General features: G+C 30.6%; 1 protein-coding gene across 2 annotated transcripts in view; it reads left to right on the top strand.

The window, feature by feature from the left end:
* LOC113372374 (serine/threonine-protein phosphatase 2A 56 kDa regulatory subunit gamma isoform) overlaps window positions 1-15,793 on the top strand; it is a 57,048-nt gene extending 41,255 nt beyond the window's left edge. Inside the window, exons 4-12 of one of the 2 annotated variants that reach the window (XM_026612695.1) lie at window positions 6,144-6,343; window positions 8,608-8,811; window positions 8,887-9,017; window positions 10,304-10,534; window positions 10,603-10,765; window positions 10,825-11,054; window positions 13,025-13,211; window positions 15,514-15,663; window positions 15,746-15,793. In XM_026612695.1, coding sequence (XP_026468480.1) covers window positions 6,144-6,343; window positions 8,608-8,811; window positions 8,887-9,017; window positions 10,304-10,534; window positions 10,603-10,765; window positions 10,825-11,054; window positions 13,025-13,211; window positions 15,514-15,660 — 1,493 coding nt within the window. In that variant the 3' untranslated portion in view covers window positions 15,661-15,663; window positions 15,746-15,793. Of the gene's footprint in view, window positions 1-6,143; window positions 6,344-8,607; window positions 8,812-8,886; window positions 9,018-10,303; window positions 10,535-10,602; window positions 10,766-10,824; window positions 11,055-13,024; window positions 13,212-15,513; window positions 15,664-15,745 lie in introns of those variants that run through there. The other variant, XM_026612696.1, reaches the window with a different exon arrangement.
* Window positions 15,794-17,381: the final 1,588 nt, after the last annotated feature.

Here is a 17,381-nt window from a genome sequence, read left to right as displayed (position 1 = left end):
TCAAATCATTTTCAAAAAAAAAAAAGAAAAAATTTACAATTTTTTCTCGTGATGTTTGGTGGGGTAGGAGGGTTATTTTTTAATGTCACCAAGGGGTAGGGGAGGGTTAAAAAATCCTTTAAAAAATATATCACGTAATTAATGGACGCGCCCTAAGGGTCTCATCGATGACTCAATATGCTCCCTTTATATATACAATTTTTTATCTTTGGCACGCGATATTTTATTTTTTTATATATTTCTCCGATGGTGTGCGTGTCTGCGTGTCAAAGAATAGAAACGTACTACCCGTTTGTCACCATCATAGACTTCCTTTTTTCTATAATATAATGGCTCACCAGCATTTTCCCAACAGTTGGTGATATCATCAAAAGTTAATGGTAAAACTAATAAATAAAAATTGATTTTTGGACGTCTTAAACAAATAAGAACTGTTGGTGAAATTTGAATTTTTCATTGCTCAAATTGATCAAGGCTTCTTTATATTAGGTTGTCAAATATCTCCCTTCCGCTTTTTTGCTATTGGTTTATATTGGTTTATAATACAAAAAGGCGGAAGGTAGATATTTGACAAACTAATATTACTCTGACGTATTTTGACTAAATCAAAAATACAAATAACCAAAAAAGTTACCATGACCGAAGTACATTTCCAATATTGCATAACTAAGATGATGAAACATTTTTGTCGATTCATTCCAATATAGTCACAATGCTTTTTAAACATGTTTTACATTCAATATTCGAGTAATCATTACCTATAATAAAAAAATTCCATAAATTATTACCAATATATATTGAATTCGGACATATCTTGTGACAAATTTCGCACATGGATATATAAATATTCATATGACGATTCGGTAAACAAATCATCGGTGGTAACATTTTGGCAAACATAGGCTGACGGCGGCGCATTATTGATCTGCGCGCGAGAGCCTTGTCGTTTTGCCATCAGCCGACCTCCGGCCAGGGCTGAGAAGTATATTTTCAATTTTCACTTTTTTTTATAGATAATTGTAATAAATGTATATTCATTTATTTATATATATACAATTCGCAATTATATTTAAAAACGAAATTGTTTCAGATAATGTTTGTTATTTTATACGAAACTGAAAACGGTTCAAATTTATTTAACGAATCCATTTTTTCTGAGGTATGCCAAAACGTTCAAAAACTTCTGAAACGTCAAGATATGCAAAAAAATTAATTTTCCCTACCATTTACCTACATGAAGTTAAAAGTTTTTGATACGGGAAGTTCCAGCAATTTGGCACGATGCCATGCACCACTAGTTCATTTATTTGTTCATAAGCAAGCCGTAATCAATGATTATAAATATTATTTCAGGCTCTTTTTAAGCTTATTCTTAATTAATACTTAAAGGAAAGTAATTTTATTACCAAATATTCATAGTCGCTACACAACGTTCGCTTCAGAAAAAAGAGCTGAAAGAAAACATTCGAACATTAAACAATATTCATCATCAAGTTCATTATAATAAAGTCTATTAAACTCAAAATTCTAGCACAAAGTTGAAAGTTATACTGATTTAAAACTGTAAAAAGGAATAAGAAACTAGCGAAATTAAATAAATAAAAAATATCATAAAAATAATACAAAAAAAACAGAAGATCAAATGGTCAGACTACATATAATAGATAAAGGATTTGAGTTTAATGCAAAGCTCAAAATTTTTGTACAAAATTGAAAGTAATACCGATTTAAAACCGTAAAAAGCAACGAGAAACTAGCAAAATTAAATAAATAAAAATGATCATAAAAATAATACAAAAAACACGGTTGTACAGTAGATCAAATAGTCAGACTAAAAAGATAAATTATTCAAGTTTAATGTAATATGTAGGAAGTACTTTTTTGTTGAGAAATGAATAATTTACTTTCTGAACAATCAATAGATCAAACCTGATTTTTTGAAATACATCTACATGTTGGTGGTGAAAAATATTAAGTTGTCAACTAAATAAGTGCGTCTTATTTGGGTTTAAATGTATAGTTCTCGTTGAAATGTGGAAAATTTATGTGTTGTAAAGTCTTATGTATATTTAAAATTATATTCAAGGGTTATAAATGAATGGTTACAAATGTTATCATCAGCTATTTATGGTGATGAAGCCTTAAAAGAGGCATTGTCTAAATTGATTTGCCAAATTTTGTTCTTGCGATTTTTTACTAAAAGATAAAAAAAAAATCTCTAGTCGTCCAGTTGAGGTTGATTATAATTGTCTACTTTGAACTGTTCTTATCAACCTGAATAATCAATTCAATTCTGATGTCTACATTAAACTAACAAAAGTAAACAATGCAGTTGAAAAAAAAAGTAGCCTGAATTGGAAAATCGAAACGATGACTTAGGAAGCGTCCATTAATCACGTAACGTTTTTAGTAAAATTAAAAAATTTACAGTTTTTTTACGTAACTTAAAATACACTTGATGTTTGCTAGGGAGGGGGGGGTAATTTTGAATATCACCATGTATTACCAAAATGGTCCAAAAATCCTTAAAAACTTGCTCACGTGATTAATGGAGGCTCCTTTATTCCATTATCGACATAACATAACTTAGGCCTATCGGCAAAAATTATTTGTTGTTATGTTTTGCCAAATCCACCCTATAGTCCTGACTTTACACAATCTCATTATTTTTAGTTTCTCTTTTTTACAAAACTTCTTGAATTTGAAAAAAAAATCAATAATGTCGATGGTGGATGAGAAGGATCCTCAGTCCATGGTTTGCCTCCATGAGCCATAGATGCCTAAACAGAAAAATTCATTAATCGTGACTATATATTTAAAATTTAAGTAAAAGAATATTACCCTCATTTTATTTGGGCTTCCTCTTTCTTTCCACATTTTGTTCAAATGCTCTAAAACATATTTCTCAATCTGTTCTGGTTCTTGATTTGGCACAATTTTAATAGAAAATTTGCCATTTACTTTACGTGGAATCACAGTTTTTTGTCCAGGCTCACTAAAAGCACCTACAAATATAAATTTAATTAATTGATTAAATAAGAGTCCTTATAAAAATATGTAATTTTAAAACCTTCTATGCCATGAAGAGACAAGCTTGTATATCTCCATCTATGCCTCAAAATATCAGTTTTTACATTATTATGTAATAAACATTTGCTTCCAATATCATTTATGAAATATACATTCAAATTTAGATTGTATCGCAAACAAATTGTACCTGATTCAATTTTTTGTTAATAAAAACCAGAAGCTTTATGAAAGTTGAATAATGATGTAGCTTGACAGTGACAAAAAGTCAATGTTCAAAATGGGCAATGCATTTCAAAATAAAGTTAAGGGGGTCTTCCTATGTGACGGCCTGTTTTTTAGGGATATTTTAGAATTTTTTTTCTACGACCAGTAAATAGTTAGAGCTTCAAGTTTTTTATCATAGCATGGAAAAAATGCTATTGATTATCTAATAAAAATCCACAGTTACTTAGTTGCTAACCAAATAGATAATACACTGCGTACATAATCAATTAAATTAAATTATTTTCTGGGGTTAATTAATTAAGAGTTTTATTATAGTTAGTGTTTATATTTTATTGTCGTTTTTGTATCAAAAACTGGCTCTATCCCTGGCAATTCTAACACGCGAACAGAGAGCGTAGAGTCGACGCATTTGGTGCTTTGCTCCGTCTTTGTCTGGCGCTTCCTAGGGCGCTGTTGATCGAAGCGATTTCTTCGGTCAGAAGACCTCCTCGCGCGAGGATATCTTTCACAACTGTAACTTTTCATTTAAAATCATTCGATTATAATAATATATTTATATACAAATATATTTTATTGAAATAGTTGTACAAAATATTTTGGACGATTAAAAATAAATTAAACCAAACTTAAGTTTGATGTAAATATATATATTTTATGTTAGTGTGAGAGTAAAGATACAATATCAATCAACGCTGTAACAGCTGACGTGAATATTCAAGCTGTGACACCTGATGTGCCTGGTCTGAAAATTGAGACTGTAGTGCTTGTTAATATAGTGGTTATTTATGATGTGAAATGAACAGTGCTGAACTTGGTTTTCTAATCCCTAAGAGTATTATATAGCCATCCGGCATATATCATTTTCCATTGTTTGGCCCCACAATCTGTTCGTATGTGGAACCGCGTGCGCAGGAAGGGAGTGCATTATATTATAATATGGTCGTTTGGGCTATGCAGGCCCCGATCGTTCCAGTGAGTTGCCCGCTCGGCATACCAAAAAGTCCTTCGTTTCATAGTGGTTTGGATTTGATTGCTGCCGAATTTCAGGCCCACAACGCAACCTCTGCCATCATGAACGGCCACAGCGCGAACGGAGCGGGTTCGGTTAGCAACGGTTACGGAAATAATGGTTACAAAAATCAACATTTCAGTTGCAACAGTAATGGGAATAATAACCATAGTAATAATAAGCATGTGGCTAGCAGCAATGGTCTGAGCGGGTTTAATGTCAATGACGATCCTAATGGATATAGAAGAAAGACGCGGGATCGCAACGTGCATTTTATACCTCCTAACGGACATCCACCTGCACAGTTGCCACTATTGAGAGGTTCGTCATTTGAAGAAATTTAATTATTGAACATTGGCAGAACGAAGGAATTACCTATCATAATTTTAAATACAAAATCATGTTGACTAGGAAAACCGCATAATGATTTTTCGCTTCATTTTAGTTTTATTCTTGATTAGTGGTAATTGACTTCCCGAAGGAGAAATTTGTTTTCATCGAAAAATCCGACGCGCTAATTTTATGTTTTCTCGACTTTTCAAGCCATTCTGAATCGAATGAGACCAAATTTAGAAAGAGTATGTGTGTGTGTGTATGTGAACAGATTTTTTGCCGTAAATCGACGTTTTCTCCCAAAATGGCTGGACCGATTTCAAAAATTTAAAAGCCATTCGATGTATCTCAATGAGGACTATCGTTTGTCAGTTTTGTGCGACGATCGGCCAAGCCGTTTCTTTATAAATCGCAAAAAAGTGAAAAAAAATTCGTCCACGTTTAAGCCCGCAATTCTGAACCGATTATGAAAATTCAAAAACCGTTCGAACGATATTGGTTGGGAATCGTGCTGATTAGTTTTTGGTAAAGATCGGCCGGGCCGTTTTCTTGTAATCATATGTAAAAAAATTTTCGACGATTTTTATGAATTTTTTTTATGGTAGATACCATAGTCTTATAGATCATACTAAAATATTACGGCCCTACGACAACTCGTTTAGCTTTAAAAATTCGTCAAAGTTTGCAAAAATTGGTATCGTTTTTTTGGCATTTGTCAAAATCAGACTTTTCATCGACGTTTGCTCAAAAACGCCTGAATCGATTTCAGAAATTTAAAAGCCATTCGATATATCTCAATGAGCACTATAGTTTGTCAGTTTTGTGAGACGAACTGCGCCAAGCCGTTTCTTTGTAATTTGAAAAAGAATGTTAAACTTTACGTCCATATTTAAACTCAAACTACCGAATCGATTTTGAAAAATCAAAAACTGTTCGGAAGATATTAGTTGGGAATGATACTGATTAGTTTTAGGTGAAAATCTACCGAGCCGTTTTCTTGTAATTAACTGTTGAAAAAAATTGAAGCCGATTTTTATGGAACTTTTTTTTAGCGATATATATCATGGTCTTATAGAACTTACTGAAATATTACGGCCTTACGACAAGTAGTTTAATTTTAAAAATTCATCAAAGTTTGAGAATTAGCTTAGCTTGAGAGTAGTTTTGTTGATGTTTGTTAAAATTAAAATTAGATGATTTACTTGGTATAACGATAGAGTACTTGGTCTTAATGAACGTACTAAACCATTAACGTCCTACGCAAACTGGTTCAATTATAAAAATTATTGATTTGTGAAAATTTGCTTTTAGAAAATACTCCGAGTTAACGTGTTCGTTCGTTTTCAATTATGTGTAATAAATCCACTCGGAATACTTTTAATCGCTCATAAAATAATTTATTTTTTATCGGTTAAGTCGATTATTTACACATATCGGGAAGTTCATGTAATTTGCCTCAAGGCTAAATACCACTACCAACTAGTTTTAGTTTTATTTCTGATTATTGACAAAATTATTTCATTATTGTGTATTTTTTACTTTGCAGAGGTGCCCGCGGCCGAGCGCGAGCACATGTTCATACAAAAATTGAGGCAATGTTGTGTTTTATTCGACTTTGCGAGTGAACCTCTCAGCGATCTGAAGTGGAAGGATGTTAAAAGGGCCGCCCTTCACGAAATGGTCGCCTACGTCACGCAGGAAAACCAAGTGCTGACGGAAGCCATATATCCAGAAGCCGTTAATATGGTAAAAGTCACAAATATTTAAAAATAGCACGTTTTGCTATTTTTATATTAATTGGTTAAGGGGGTGTTCTCGTCTAGAGGTGTGATTTTTGTGTGATTTTTGAAAGCCTTAAGGAGCACAACTAGTGTAACCGCCTAAAAAAAATGTGATTTTTGGGAATTTATATTAAAAAAACTACTTTATCAATCATTTCAAAATTTTAGGAATATATTTATACATGTTTTAAGAATACACAGTAAATTTTTTTGAGAAAAAAATTAAATATTTTTTAAGTTATCAACGATCTCCAACGGCGCGACAAAAAAGGCCCTTCACTGCTGCTGTGATTCCGGCCTTCTACGTGGATAAAATTTAAAAAAAAAATCTTGTTAAACTAGATAATATTGTCTGTAAAATGAACTACGATGAAGAAAAAAAATCAAAAATTGACAAAACGACGGCGTTTTTTAAAAAAAAGACGAATTTTACCCAAAAATTTTGGTCGTTTTTGGACTGCCAAAATTCGATTTTTGATGCGATCAAATAATCGATAGTTCATTTTACGGAGAACTATATATATAGAACATATAAAAAAAATTGATAGTGATCGGATCATTTGTTTTCAGTAATTGCTGCAGCAAATTCGGAAAATGCTGTTTCCAGAAAAACGCGTTTAAAGATTAAATGATAGTTATACTATATATTATATATATACTCTTTAAATGGATGTGACTCAAAAACTATTTAAGATATCGATTTAAAATTTTGCTATGTTATTTTTAAAGATATAACCTATCGAAATATGGAAAAATTGAAAATTCGATTTTTTGAAAATTTCACACTAGTTGTGCCCTTTAAACAATATTTTAGGGGGAGTCCATTAATCACGTGAAGTTTTTTTAGGGTGCGGTGGTGAGTTTTGACAAAAAATTACGAAATATCACGAGGGGGTGAGAGGGGTATAGTAACATATCATGTGTATTTATTCTTTACTTGAATTTTTTTTCAAAATCCAAACATTTGCAAAAAAAATCAAAAATTTTACCATTGGTTCTCGTAACTAAAAATACACGTGATGTTTGGGGGGAGGGGGGGGGGGTAATTTTGAATATCACCACTAGTGTTTATACAAAAACCGACATTTCAGAAAACCGGTTTTCGAATTTTAATTTCACTAAAAATCCGGTTTTAACCGGTTTTCGAATTTTATATAGAAAATAAATTTTTGTTCGAGTATTCTGTAATTTATCCGAAAATTTAGTGTAATTTAGAATAGTATTTGATTGAATTTATTTATTGTTCAATTTTATGGATAGTAAACAAAATTATTTTAATTTTAATTAGTAGAACTAAAAAATAATAGTTTATCTTGATTAAATAACTTTGAATCGTTATTCATGCATCATTTTCACATATAAGAATGAAAATATTGTTGTGATAGTGAAAGGAGAGTTTTCGAATAAATAAAAATAATACATTTCTAAATAAAAAAAATTCATTAAAATAAAAAATTAAAGTAAAAAAATATTAAATGCATGTTAATACATACTTGTTAATATTAATTTTAGTTTTAAAAACGATTAAGCTAAACTCGGGTATTGTCTGTTCCGAGCAATTTTAATTAATTAATTTTAAACATTCTAATTGTTTTTTTTGTTTAATAAAATATGATTTCAAAAAACTGAGAACATCTATCGAGTTGCTACTTAGATGTGTCCTTTGTTTACTCACAAAATTTTCCGAAATAGAAAATACTCTCATACTAGCGACCAAATTATGCTTAATTATTTTTAAAGCCTGATATAATAATTCTAAGTTTTTTATTATTTAATTTGTGGCTTCTAGGGTTTGAAACTTTTTTTTTAAGTTTGAGTAGAGGAAGTTACTTCTTCAAAAATAAGTCACGCTGATTGAAATTAATATATACACTGGTATAAAAATCTAAATTAATATATACAAAACATTTCTGGCAACCATTTCAGACTGATAAGATATCAAATGCTAATGAACCGATATATGATTTCAAGAATCAAAACGCTTTCAGCTATCTTTTATATTTGGCTATATTTGTCATTTTCCATTTATGCAGTGAAAACCGACTTTTTTCATTAAAAAACCGGTTTTCGAATCCCATAATTTTCGCCAAAAAAAATGGTTTTTAAACCGGTTTTTGAAAACCGACAAACCCTAATATAAATCCGTTCATTCTTCGATATTTGTTCCAACAAATATAAGCATGTGTTAGGATTTTTTTTATTAACATATTTCTTTTATTATTTTATTAGTTTGCTGTGAATTTGTTCCGAACGTTGCCCCCTTCGTCGAATCCCAATGGCGCCGAATTCGATCCTGAAGAGGACGAGCCAACCTTAGAAGCATCCTGGCCTCATTTGCAACTCGTTTATGAATTATTTCTACGTGTTCTAGAATCGCCCGATTTTCAGCCTAATTTGGCCAAAAAATATATAGATCACCAATTCGTTTTACAGGTAAGCGATAACGTGATAGTTGAAAACGTATCAAATATATTAAATATTACTTAATGTGCTATATATTTTTTGCAGTTATTAGAATTATTTGATTCTGAAGATCCACGGGAACGGGATTTGTTAAAGACTGTTTTACATAGAATATATGGAAAGTTCTTAGGTTTACGAGCTTTTATTAGAAATCAAATCAATAATGTATTTTACAGGTAAGTTTTAGTTTATTTCCATATATTATATACCTCTTTTTAACTTTCCGAAGTTTGTTTTCATAAAAAAAATCCGATTCGCTAATTTTATGTTTTCTCGACGTTTCAAGCCATTCTGAATCGAATGAGACCAAATTTGGAAAAAGTATGAGTGTGTGTGCGTGTGTGTGTGTGAGTGAACAGATTTGTTACCGTAAATAGACATTTTTTCATAAACGGCTTGACCGATTTCAAAAATTTAAAAGCCACTCGATGTATCTCAATGAGGACTATCGTTTATCAATTTTGCGCGACGATCAGCCAAGCCGTTTCTTTGTAAATAGCAGAAAAGCGAAAAATCTTTCGTCCACGTTTTAGCCCGCAGTACTGAATCGGTTTTGAAAATTCAAAAACTGTTCGAAAGATATTGTTTGGGAATCGTTATTAATTTTTAGTAAAGATCGGTCCGGCCATTTTCTTGTAATAGGTGTTAAAAATATTTTTTTGACCATTTCTAGGAATTTTTTTTTGATGGTAGATACCATAGTCTTATAGATCATACTAAAATATTACGCCCCTACGACAAGTCGTTTAATTTTAAAAATTTGTCAAAGTTTGCAAAAATTAGTATCATTTTTTGGGCGTTTGTCAAAGTTAGAACTTTCAACGACTTTTCGAAAGATATTGGTTGGGAATGATACTGATTAGTTTTAGGTAAAAATCTATCGAGTCGTTTTTTTGAAATTAACTGTTGAAAAAAAATATTTTATCTATTTTTATGAACCTTTTTTTGACCATAGATATCATGGCCTTATAAAACAAACTAAAACGTTACGGCCCTACGACAAATAGTATAATGCTTAAAATTCATCAAAGTTTGAGAAAATATTATATAATATTTACATAGTAAAAATTGTAATTTAGGGAAGAGCAAAAATAACTCTGTAAACATTTCAAATAAATAGGTCCATAAGAAGTTTGAGAAAATATTATACTCAGAAGTTGTAAAAAGTATCAAAAGTTGCTTTTGAAAAAAAAAGCCATTTGGCGGTCGAAAATCAGTTATTTCGTACAGTATGAATCAACCGACATGAATGAGTATCATCAAAAACTTAAAAAAAAATTCAAAATTTTTGAAATCTTCAAAAAAAAAATTAAAATTTCATTATTTTCAAAAGAGGCAATATTTTCAATATTCAAAATTTTCAAATGTTTTCTTTCTGAGCTTTTATAAATTGTAAATTGCTATGCACGATGCTATGCACCACTAGTCTTTTTTTCTATACTATAATTGATTTATATTTCAGATTTATTTATGAAACTGAACATCATAACGGAATAGCTGAGTTGTTAGAAATTTTAGGTAGTATTATTAATGGTTTTGCTTTGCCATTGAAGGAGGAACACAAACAATTCTTATTGAAAGTTTTATTACCTTTACACAAAGTGAAAAGTCTTTCCGTCTATCATCCGCAACTTGCATATTGTGTTGTTCAATTTTTGGAAAAGGATCCTAGTTTAACTCAACCTGTGATACGGTATTTTTTTAGAATATATATAAAATTACTAATAAGTTTGTATCTATATTAGTAATTTGCATTTACAGCTCTTTGTTAAAATTTTGGCCTAAAACGCATAGCCCCAAGGAAGTAATGTTTTTAAACGAGTTAGAAGAAATATTGGATGTCGTCGAACCTGCAGAATTTCAGAAAGTAATGGTTCCTTTATTCAGGCAGATAGCAAAGTGTGTCTCTAGTCCACATTTTCAGGTATACTATTTCAAAATATTAAAATAACTTCGATATACTATAAGTTAATATTTTTGCAGGTTGCTGAAAGGGCTCTATATTATTGGAATAACGAATACATTATGTCATTAATGTCGGACAATTCCACAACTGTGCTGCCCATAATGTTTCCTTCGTTGTATAGAAATTCAAAAACGCATTGGAACAAAACTATTCACGGGTTGATCTATAATGCCTTGAAATTATTTATGGAGATGAATCAAAGATTATTTGATGAGTGCACGCAGAATTATAAGCAAGAAAAGCAAAAGTAATTGATAAATGTTAATATAGGGTCCGTCAGATAATTATTTTTTTTTGAAAATGCTATATATAAAGTACTGAATATTTTCTCAATTTAAATCTTTTCTATTTGAAAGTGCAATCCTTCTGGTTAATAATCGAAAATAATTTCATTGAAATGGCTTTCTAACTTTTTAATGGCAGTCAAAAATTCTAAATTGCTACCAATAAAAAAAAAAGTTATATTGCGGACCCTTTACATAGTATAATAAATTAGACCATTTAGATTCGGATACCGCCACTCCGACGGCAAAATTCGTATAAATGTCAGAATTCGCGAGTGGAAAGTGTTAACATATTAAAATTTGCAAAAATAATAAGAGAAGTATACTGATAATTTAAAAAAATTGAATATTCAAGATTTCGTAGCTTTTTTAACTTCCCGTAGGGTAAGTTAGAGTAAAGGGCCGAAAATCGAAATTTTTTTTTTGCATATCTTCACGTTTCAGAGGTTTCTGAACATTTTGGTTTACCTCACAAAAAATGGATGTGTGTGTATGTTTTGTGTTTCGTAGCTTTTTCAACTTTCTCTAGGGTAAGTTATAGTAATGGGCCCAAAACCGAAATTGAAAATGTTTGCATATCTTCACGTTTCAGAGATTTTTGAACATTTTGGCATACCTCAGAAAAAATGGATGTGTGTGTATGTTTTGTGTGTCCGCATTCGTCCACGTTTTCGGGCGCACGGATCAACCGATTTGAATGGTTCAAAAAACATACGATTCCTATTGATAGGGAGAGATGCTGATTAGTTTTTGGCAAAGGCAGGTCCAGCCGTTACGGAGATACGGAGCAGAGAGTGCAGTGTTAGATTTGACTGATCCAAAAAACATTCGATTTGTAATGATTGTGAGAAGTGGTGATTAGTTTTTGGCAAAGGCAGGTCCAGCCGTTTCGGAAATACAGAGCTAAATGTACAAAATATGGCAGTTTTTGAGATAACTAAGCATCCGATTTTTCAAAAAAACTTTTTTTTTGTATATCGAAAATAATTCAGATTTTATTTTTATTTTAAGTTATAGTAATCGCAAAAAAATCGAAAATGAAAATTTTTATATATCTTTACGTTTCAGAAGTTTCTGAACATTTTGGCATACTTTAGAAAAAATGGATGTGTGTGTGTGTTTGTGCGCGGATACAAATTTTCGTCGACGATTTCGGGAACACGGTTTCAACCGATTTCAATTATTCAAAAAACGTTCGATTTCTATTGATAATGAGACATGCTGATTAGTTTTTGGCTCAGGTAGGTCTAGCCGTTTCGAAGATACGGGGCAAAAAATGCCAAAAACGTAAACTCAGTTTTTAATAGAACGGAGCGTCCGATTTTAATAATTCAAAAAATATTATACTTGAATTGACGAACTTGATTGAAGAACTGATTAAATTTTTGGGAAGGCAGGTCTATCGGCTAGATAGATCTAGTAAAAAAGTAATGAAAGTGCCATTTGGCGGTCAAAAATGAACATTAGACATATGCACATCAAATTATCACATATTTTATAGAGATTTTCAGAATAAGAATGAATTTTGCTTACATTCCTATGGGTTCCGTACCAATTTTTATCCGTTAGACGGCGACGCGGCGCTTACGCGCTTCGATATTTCGTCTTTGTATAGCTACAGAACTGCGATTGCTTTAAAAAAAATCCAAATTTCTAAAATATTTCAAAATAAAAAAAAAATTATACAAAAGTTTTTTTTGCAAAAAAGTAAATTTTTTTCAAAAGTTTAAAAGTTTCTCAAAAATCTATGTTTTTTCAAACTTTAAAAAAATTTAATCTCTTTTTAAAAAAATTAAGTTTTGGTACGGGAAGTGCTAGCAATTTGCCTTAAGGCACGATTCCATGCACCACTAGTTAATTTATTCCTTTAGAGTCATTATTCATTGAATAAATATTTATTTAATGAATAAAATATTTATTTTATATTATAAAGGGACAAGGAGAGAACTCAACAACGTGAAGAATTTTGGAGTCGTGTGGAAAGCTTAGCCAAGACCAGTCCACATTGGGAAAAACTAATAAATTCTATAGATAATACAGGCGGTCAAGTCAATAACAGCCCTGATAATTTGCCTGATGGAGATCTCACATACGAAACACTGGAACAAGAAGCGAAAGAAGTAAGATTTTGAAATTAACACTATTCCTACCGACATTTCATGTTTACTATTCCTACCGGGACCGGTCAAATGACCGTTTTTGATTTTTCTATTAGTATTTTTCATATCAAACGTAATTGAATCGTCATCAAACTTCATGACTTTTTCTAATATGTGAGTATGATACATTTTTCAATGTAAATTTAAAACTGTCTTACCTACCGCGACCGGTCATTTGACCGGTAGTAGGAAAGACGATGTTCGGACGGCATTTTTTGTAGTAATTGTTAAGAATGTGATCGAACTTACAAGAAAATGTAAATTCAGAAGAATTTAGAATGGTAAAAACTGCCTTCTGCAAATTTATATGCATTTTTTCCAAATTCTGTATGCACGCTGCGCAAATGAGGCAAGGAGTATAAATATTGCACTTCTACGGTATACAAAGTGGGTTTTCTCATTTTTGCTCAATGTCTATGTCAGATTTTAACGAAGGAATCCAAACAACAAATTGATAGGTTTTGTTTTGAATTCAAAAATTGGTTTAACTACATTGACAGCAATCAAAATTGTTGTAAAAGACCACGTATTACTATCGACAAACATATATTTTCAACAAAGGTTAGGTGTAAATTTATTCAAGACATGTTCAACAATATTCAGAAGAACGTAGTGTAAAATTTTAGTAACTGTTCAAAATACAATGTAAATATAATTATGCCCAGTAAATCGCACAAATGGGGTGTAAAATTTTGATAACCATCCAGTTATACGTAGAAAACTGAGAATTTCTTTGAAGATTTATAACCAATGAAACCGTATTATCAAAATCGCTAGTACGATGTAAAAAAATTAAGTGTTTTTACCATTTTATTTATAGCTAAACTTTTAGTAAAAAAAGAAACTGTGATGGTAGGTACAATTGAAGCAATATAACAGCTGCATATACCGGTAGAACTAAAAATCAAGTACTTCATTCAAATAATATTTACAATTTTGAAAGCTAAGAAAGAAGATTCTAATTTTTACTTACATACAAATAATGTTGTAAAAATTACATTAATACGGGAGTCAATTCAATTGGTATTAGCGTTGTGTTTGGTGTAGATGTCATTCATAATGTAGTCAGAAATCATTGGGTAAAATATGAATTTTAGAGAGAATTTATCAAGGATTTACATTATTTTGTATTTATTCATGATAAGTCCATTGTTTTCACATAAAGAAATTACGGGAAGACGATGTACAAGGCAGGAACTTTCTATTCCAATTAACTTGCAGTATAGTTCCAATAAGAATTCAGAAAAAAATCAACTAAGTACAAGTACAAAACAGATTCCCTAAAAGAAAATATTCCAGATAATGTTTTAGAAAGATGATAGGGCGAACGAAATCAGCCAAAAACGTAAAAAATGCGTGTGCAGAAAATACACTCTAAGAAAAAAATCGTAAAAAATTGAATAAAACAGAATAAAATGTTGATTTCGCATTCTAAAATGAATGAAATATTTTGTATTTGTATTTATCAACTCTTAAACTAGCATTAACTCTTCATTCTATACTGAAAAATATAGATTTTGCATGACCGGTCGCGGTAGGAATAGTAAACATGAAATGTCGGTAGGAATAGTGTTAAGGGGGTCTTCCTATGTGACGGCCTGTTTTTTAGGGATATTTTAGGATTTTTTTTCTACGACCAGTAAATATTTAGAGCTTCAAGTTTTTTATCATTTATTAACACATATTTGGACAGTATAAATATAAAATTTCTGCTAAAAATATTCAGTCAAACTAGAGTTACAGCGCTCTGAACACCCCCGCCTCGAAAAAAAGAGAATCCACGATTCCGGCTGATCGGCGTATCTGAAAAAAATTGGATTTTTGATAGACATTTGAAATAAAAGTTGCAAATTAGGCGTTTTTTATTTGTTTTTTGCTATAAAAAAATCGAATTGAAAATTTTCGATTGATAATAGTTCATTCCATGCGTTTAAATATATTGAGTGTGCCCTGTAAATTTCAAGTAATTCGGTCCAGCCGTTTCTGAGATACAATGGAAAGTTTGAAAAAAACAGTTTTGAGAAAAACGCGTTTAAAGTTTCAAGTCCGTTAAAAACTATTGAAATTTCTCTTTCTTTTACCTGCTGTATCTTTAAAAAGACTTCGAATTTTCTAAAATCGCTTTACTACCGTACTCTAGACATGTTAAGGGAGCAATTTATGAAAAAATAATCGATTTTTTCAACCCATCACATAGGAAGACCCCCTTAAAAGGAATAGATTATAACTCTTTTTCTTATTTTAATTAATGTTTCATTATTAGATTCGTAATGTTCGCAACAAAGAAAAACCATTACTAAGGCGCAAATCAGAATTGCCGCAGGATTCGGGAACTGTAAGGGCTTTAAGTGAGCATCGAAGAGCCGATGAATATCTAACGACTCCACCTCCTGATAGTAACCATTGCTAGGAGGTATACATTCAAATATCATTCTTGTTTTATAAAAACTAACGAACTTGAAGAAGTTAATTCTAATATGTTTGTTTTTTTACAGCGTGTGTCTGTTATGATAGCCCTGCACCTGATTAATATTTCATGATGCAAATATATATATATATATATATATATATGTATATATATGTATATATATATATATATATATATATAGGGTGGTCCTTAAAATGGTCATTTTCGAATTTCCTTGCTCCCAGGGGCTCAAATGGTTCCAAATTGATAAAAAAACAATTCTCTGAAAGATTTAGCTCTTTATTAACGTTTAGATAGAGCGCAATTCAATCAAAGTTTTGTATGGAAAGAGCATGGAAAAAATTTTGAAAATTAAAAAAAAAAGTTTTATTTTATAATGAGTTTTATTTATTCATTTGTTCGCTAAATTATATCTAAAAAACATTTTTAAGGTTTTTGAAAATGTTTCCATGCTATTTCCATACAAAACTTTGATTGAATTGCGCTTTATCTAAACGTTAATATTAAGAGCTAAAACTTTCAGAGAATTGTTTTTGTCAATTTGGAACCATTTGAGCTCCTGGGAGCAAGGAAATTTGAAAATGACCATTTTAAGGACCACCCCAATTATATATATATATATATATATATATATATATGTATATGTATATGTGCGCATTTCAAGTGTTTTAGGGTCATCATGAAGTATTCCTAACAAATATCAAAATATATAATTATATTTGAAAATTTACGTAAAATGTTATATGTTTAGTATTTTATAATATTGACTTCATTTTCAAACATATTGTTCATTCATCAAAATCAATTATAATATTTAGTAATCTATTCAAATTATATATTATATATTGACTTTCAAATATTGCATTTGTTGTAGAGTTTTGTTTTCTAACTTGTTTTTTTTTGGTTACTGTAATATAGAAAATTGTTTTATGATCACATATATTTCTGAAAAATTAATCGGATTATATGAATTTATGAAACAGTATCATTTTAATTCCAAACTAAATGATGAAGTTATCTTCATCTAATATTAATTATAGCTTTATATAAAGTCGTTTCTGTAAATATATGTATAAATTAGAATTGTTAAATTATCACAAATACAAATGAAACAAAAACTATTCTTATATTAACATAATTTGACATTATTGTTTTGATAACTTTGTATAATGTGCAATAGTATGTAATGTAGTTTTGTTACTGTTTATATAGATTTATAATATCAATCTCATTAAATAAAGAAAGATCTATAGATCACAATTTCTATAAAACAAATTTTTAGTTTTTTTTTTAACTTCTCATAGGGTAAGTTATTGTAATCGTCCAAAGATGGAAATGGAAAATTTTTACATATCTTCACGTTTTGAAGTTTTCTGAACATTTTGGCATACCTCAGAAAAAATTGATGTGTGTGTGTATAGGTACAATTTTTCGTTCACGTTTTCGGGCGCACCGATCAACCGATTTGAATGATTCAAAAAACATTCGATTTCTATTGATGTGCTGATTAGTTTTTGGAGAAAACGAAGCGTCGGCTTCGAATGATCCAAAAAACATTCAATTCGTAATTACGGGGAGAAGTGTTGATTAGTTTTTGGCAAAGGCGGGTCCAGCCGTTTCGGAGATACCGAGCTAAATTTGCAAAAAATGGCATTTTTTGAGAGAGCTAAGCGTCCGGTTTGAATGATTCAAAGAACTTTCTG

This window comes from Ctenocephalides felis, unplaced genomic scaffold (assembly GCF_003426905.1).
Source record: "Ctenocephalides felis isolate EL2017-DRISC unplaced genomic scaffold, ASM342690v1 CF-g0.4_SCAFFOLD_01604, whole genome shotgun sequence".
NCBI classification, from domain to species: domain Eukaryota; kingdom Metazoa; phylum Arthropoda; class Insecta; order Siphonaptera; family Pulicidae; genus Ctenocephalides; species Ctenocephalides felis.
Note: the sequence above shows the minus strand (reverse complement) of the source record. Positions and strands in the feature narration are given on the sequence as shown.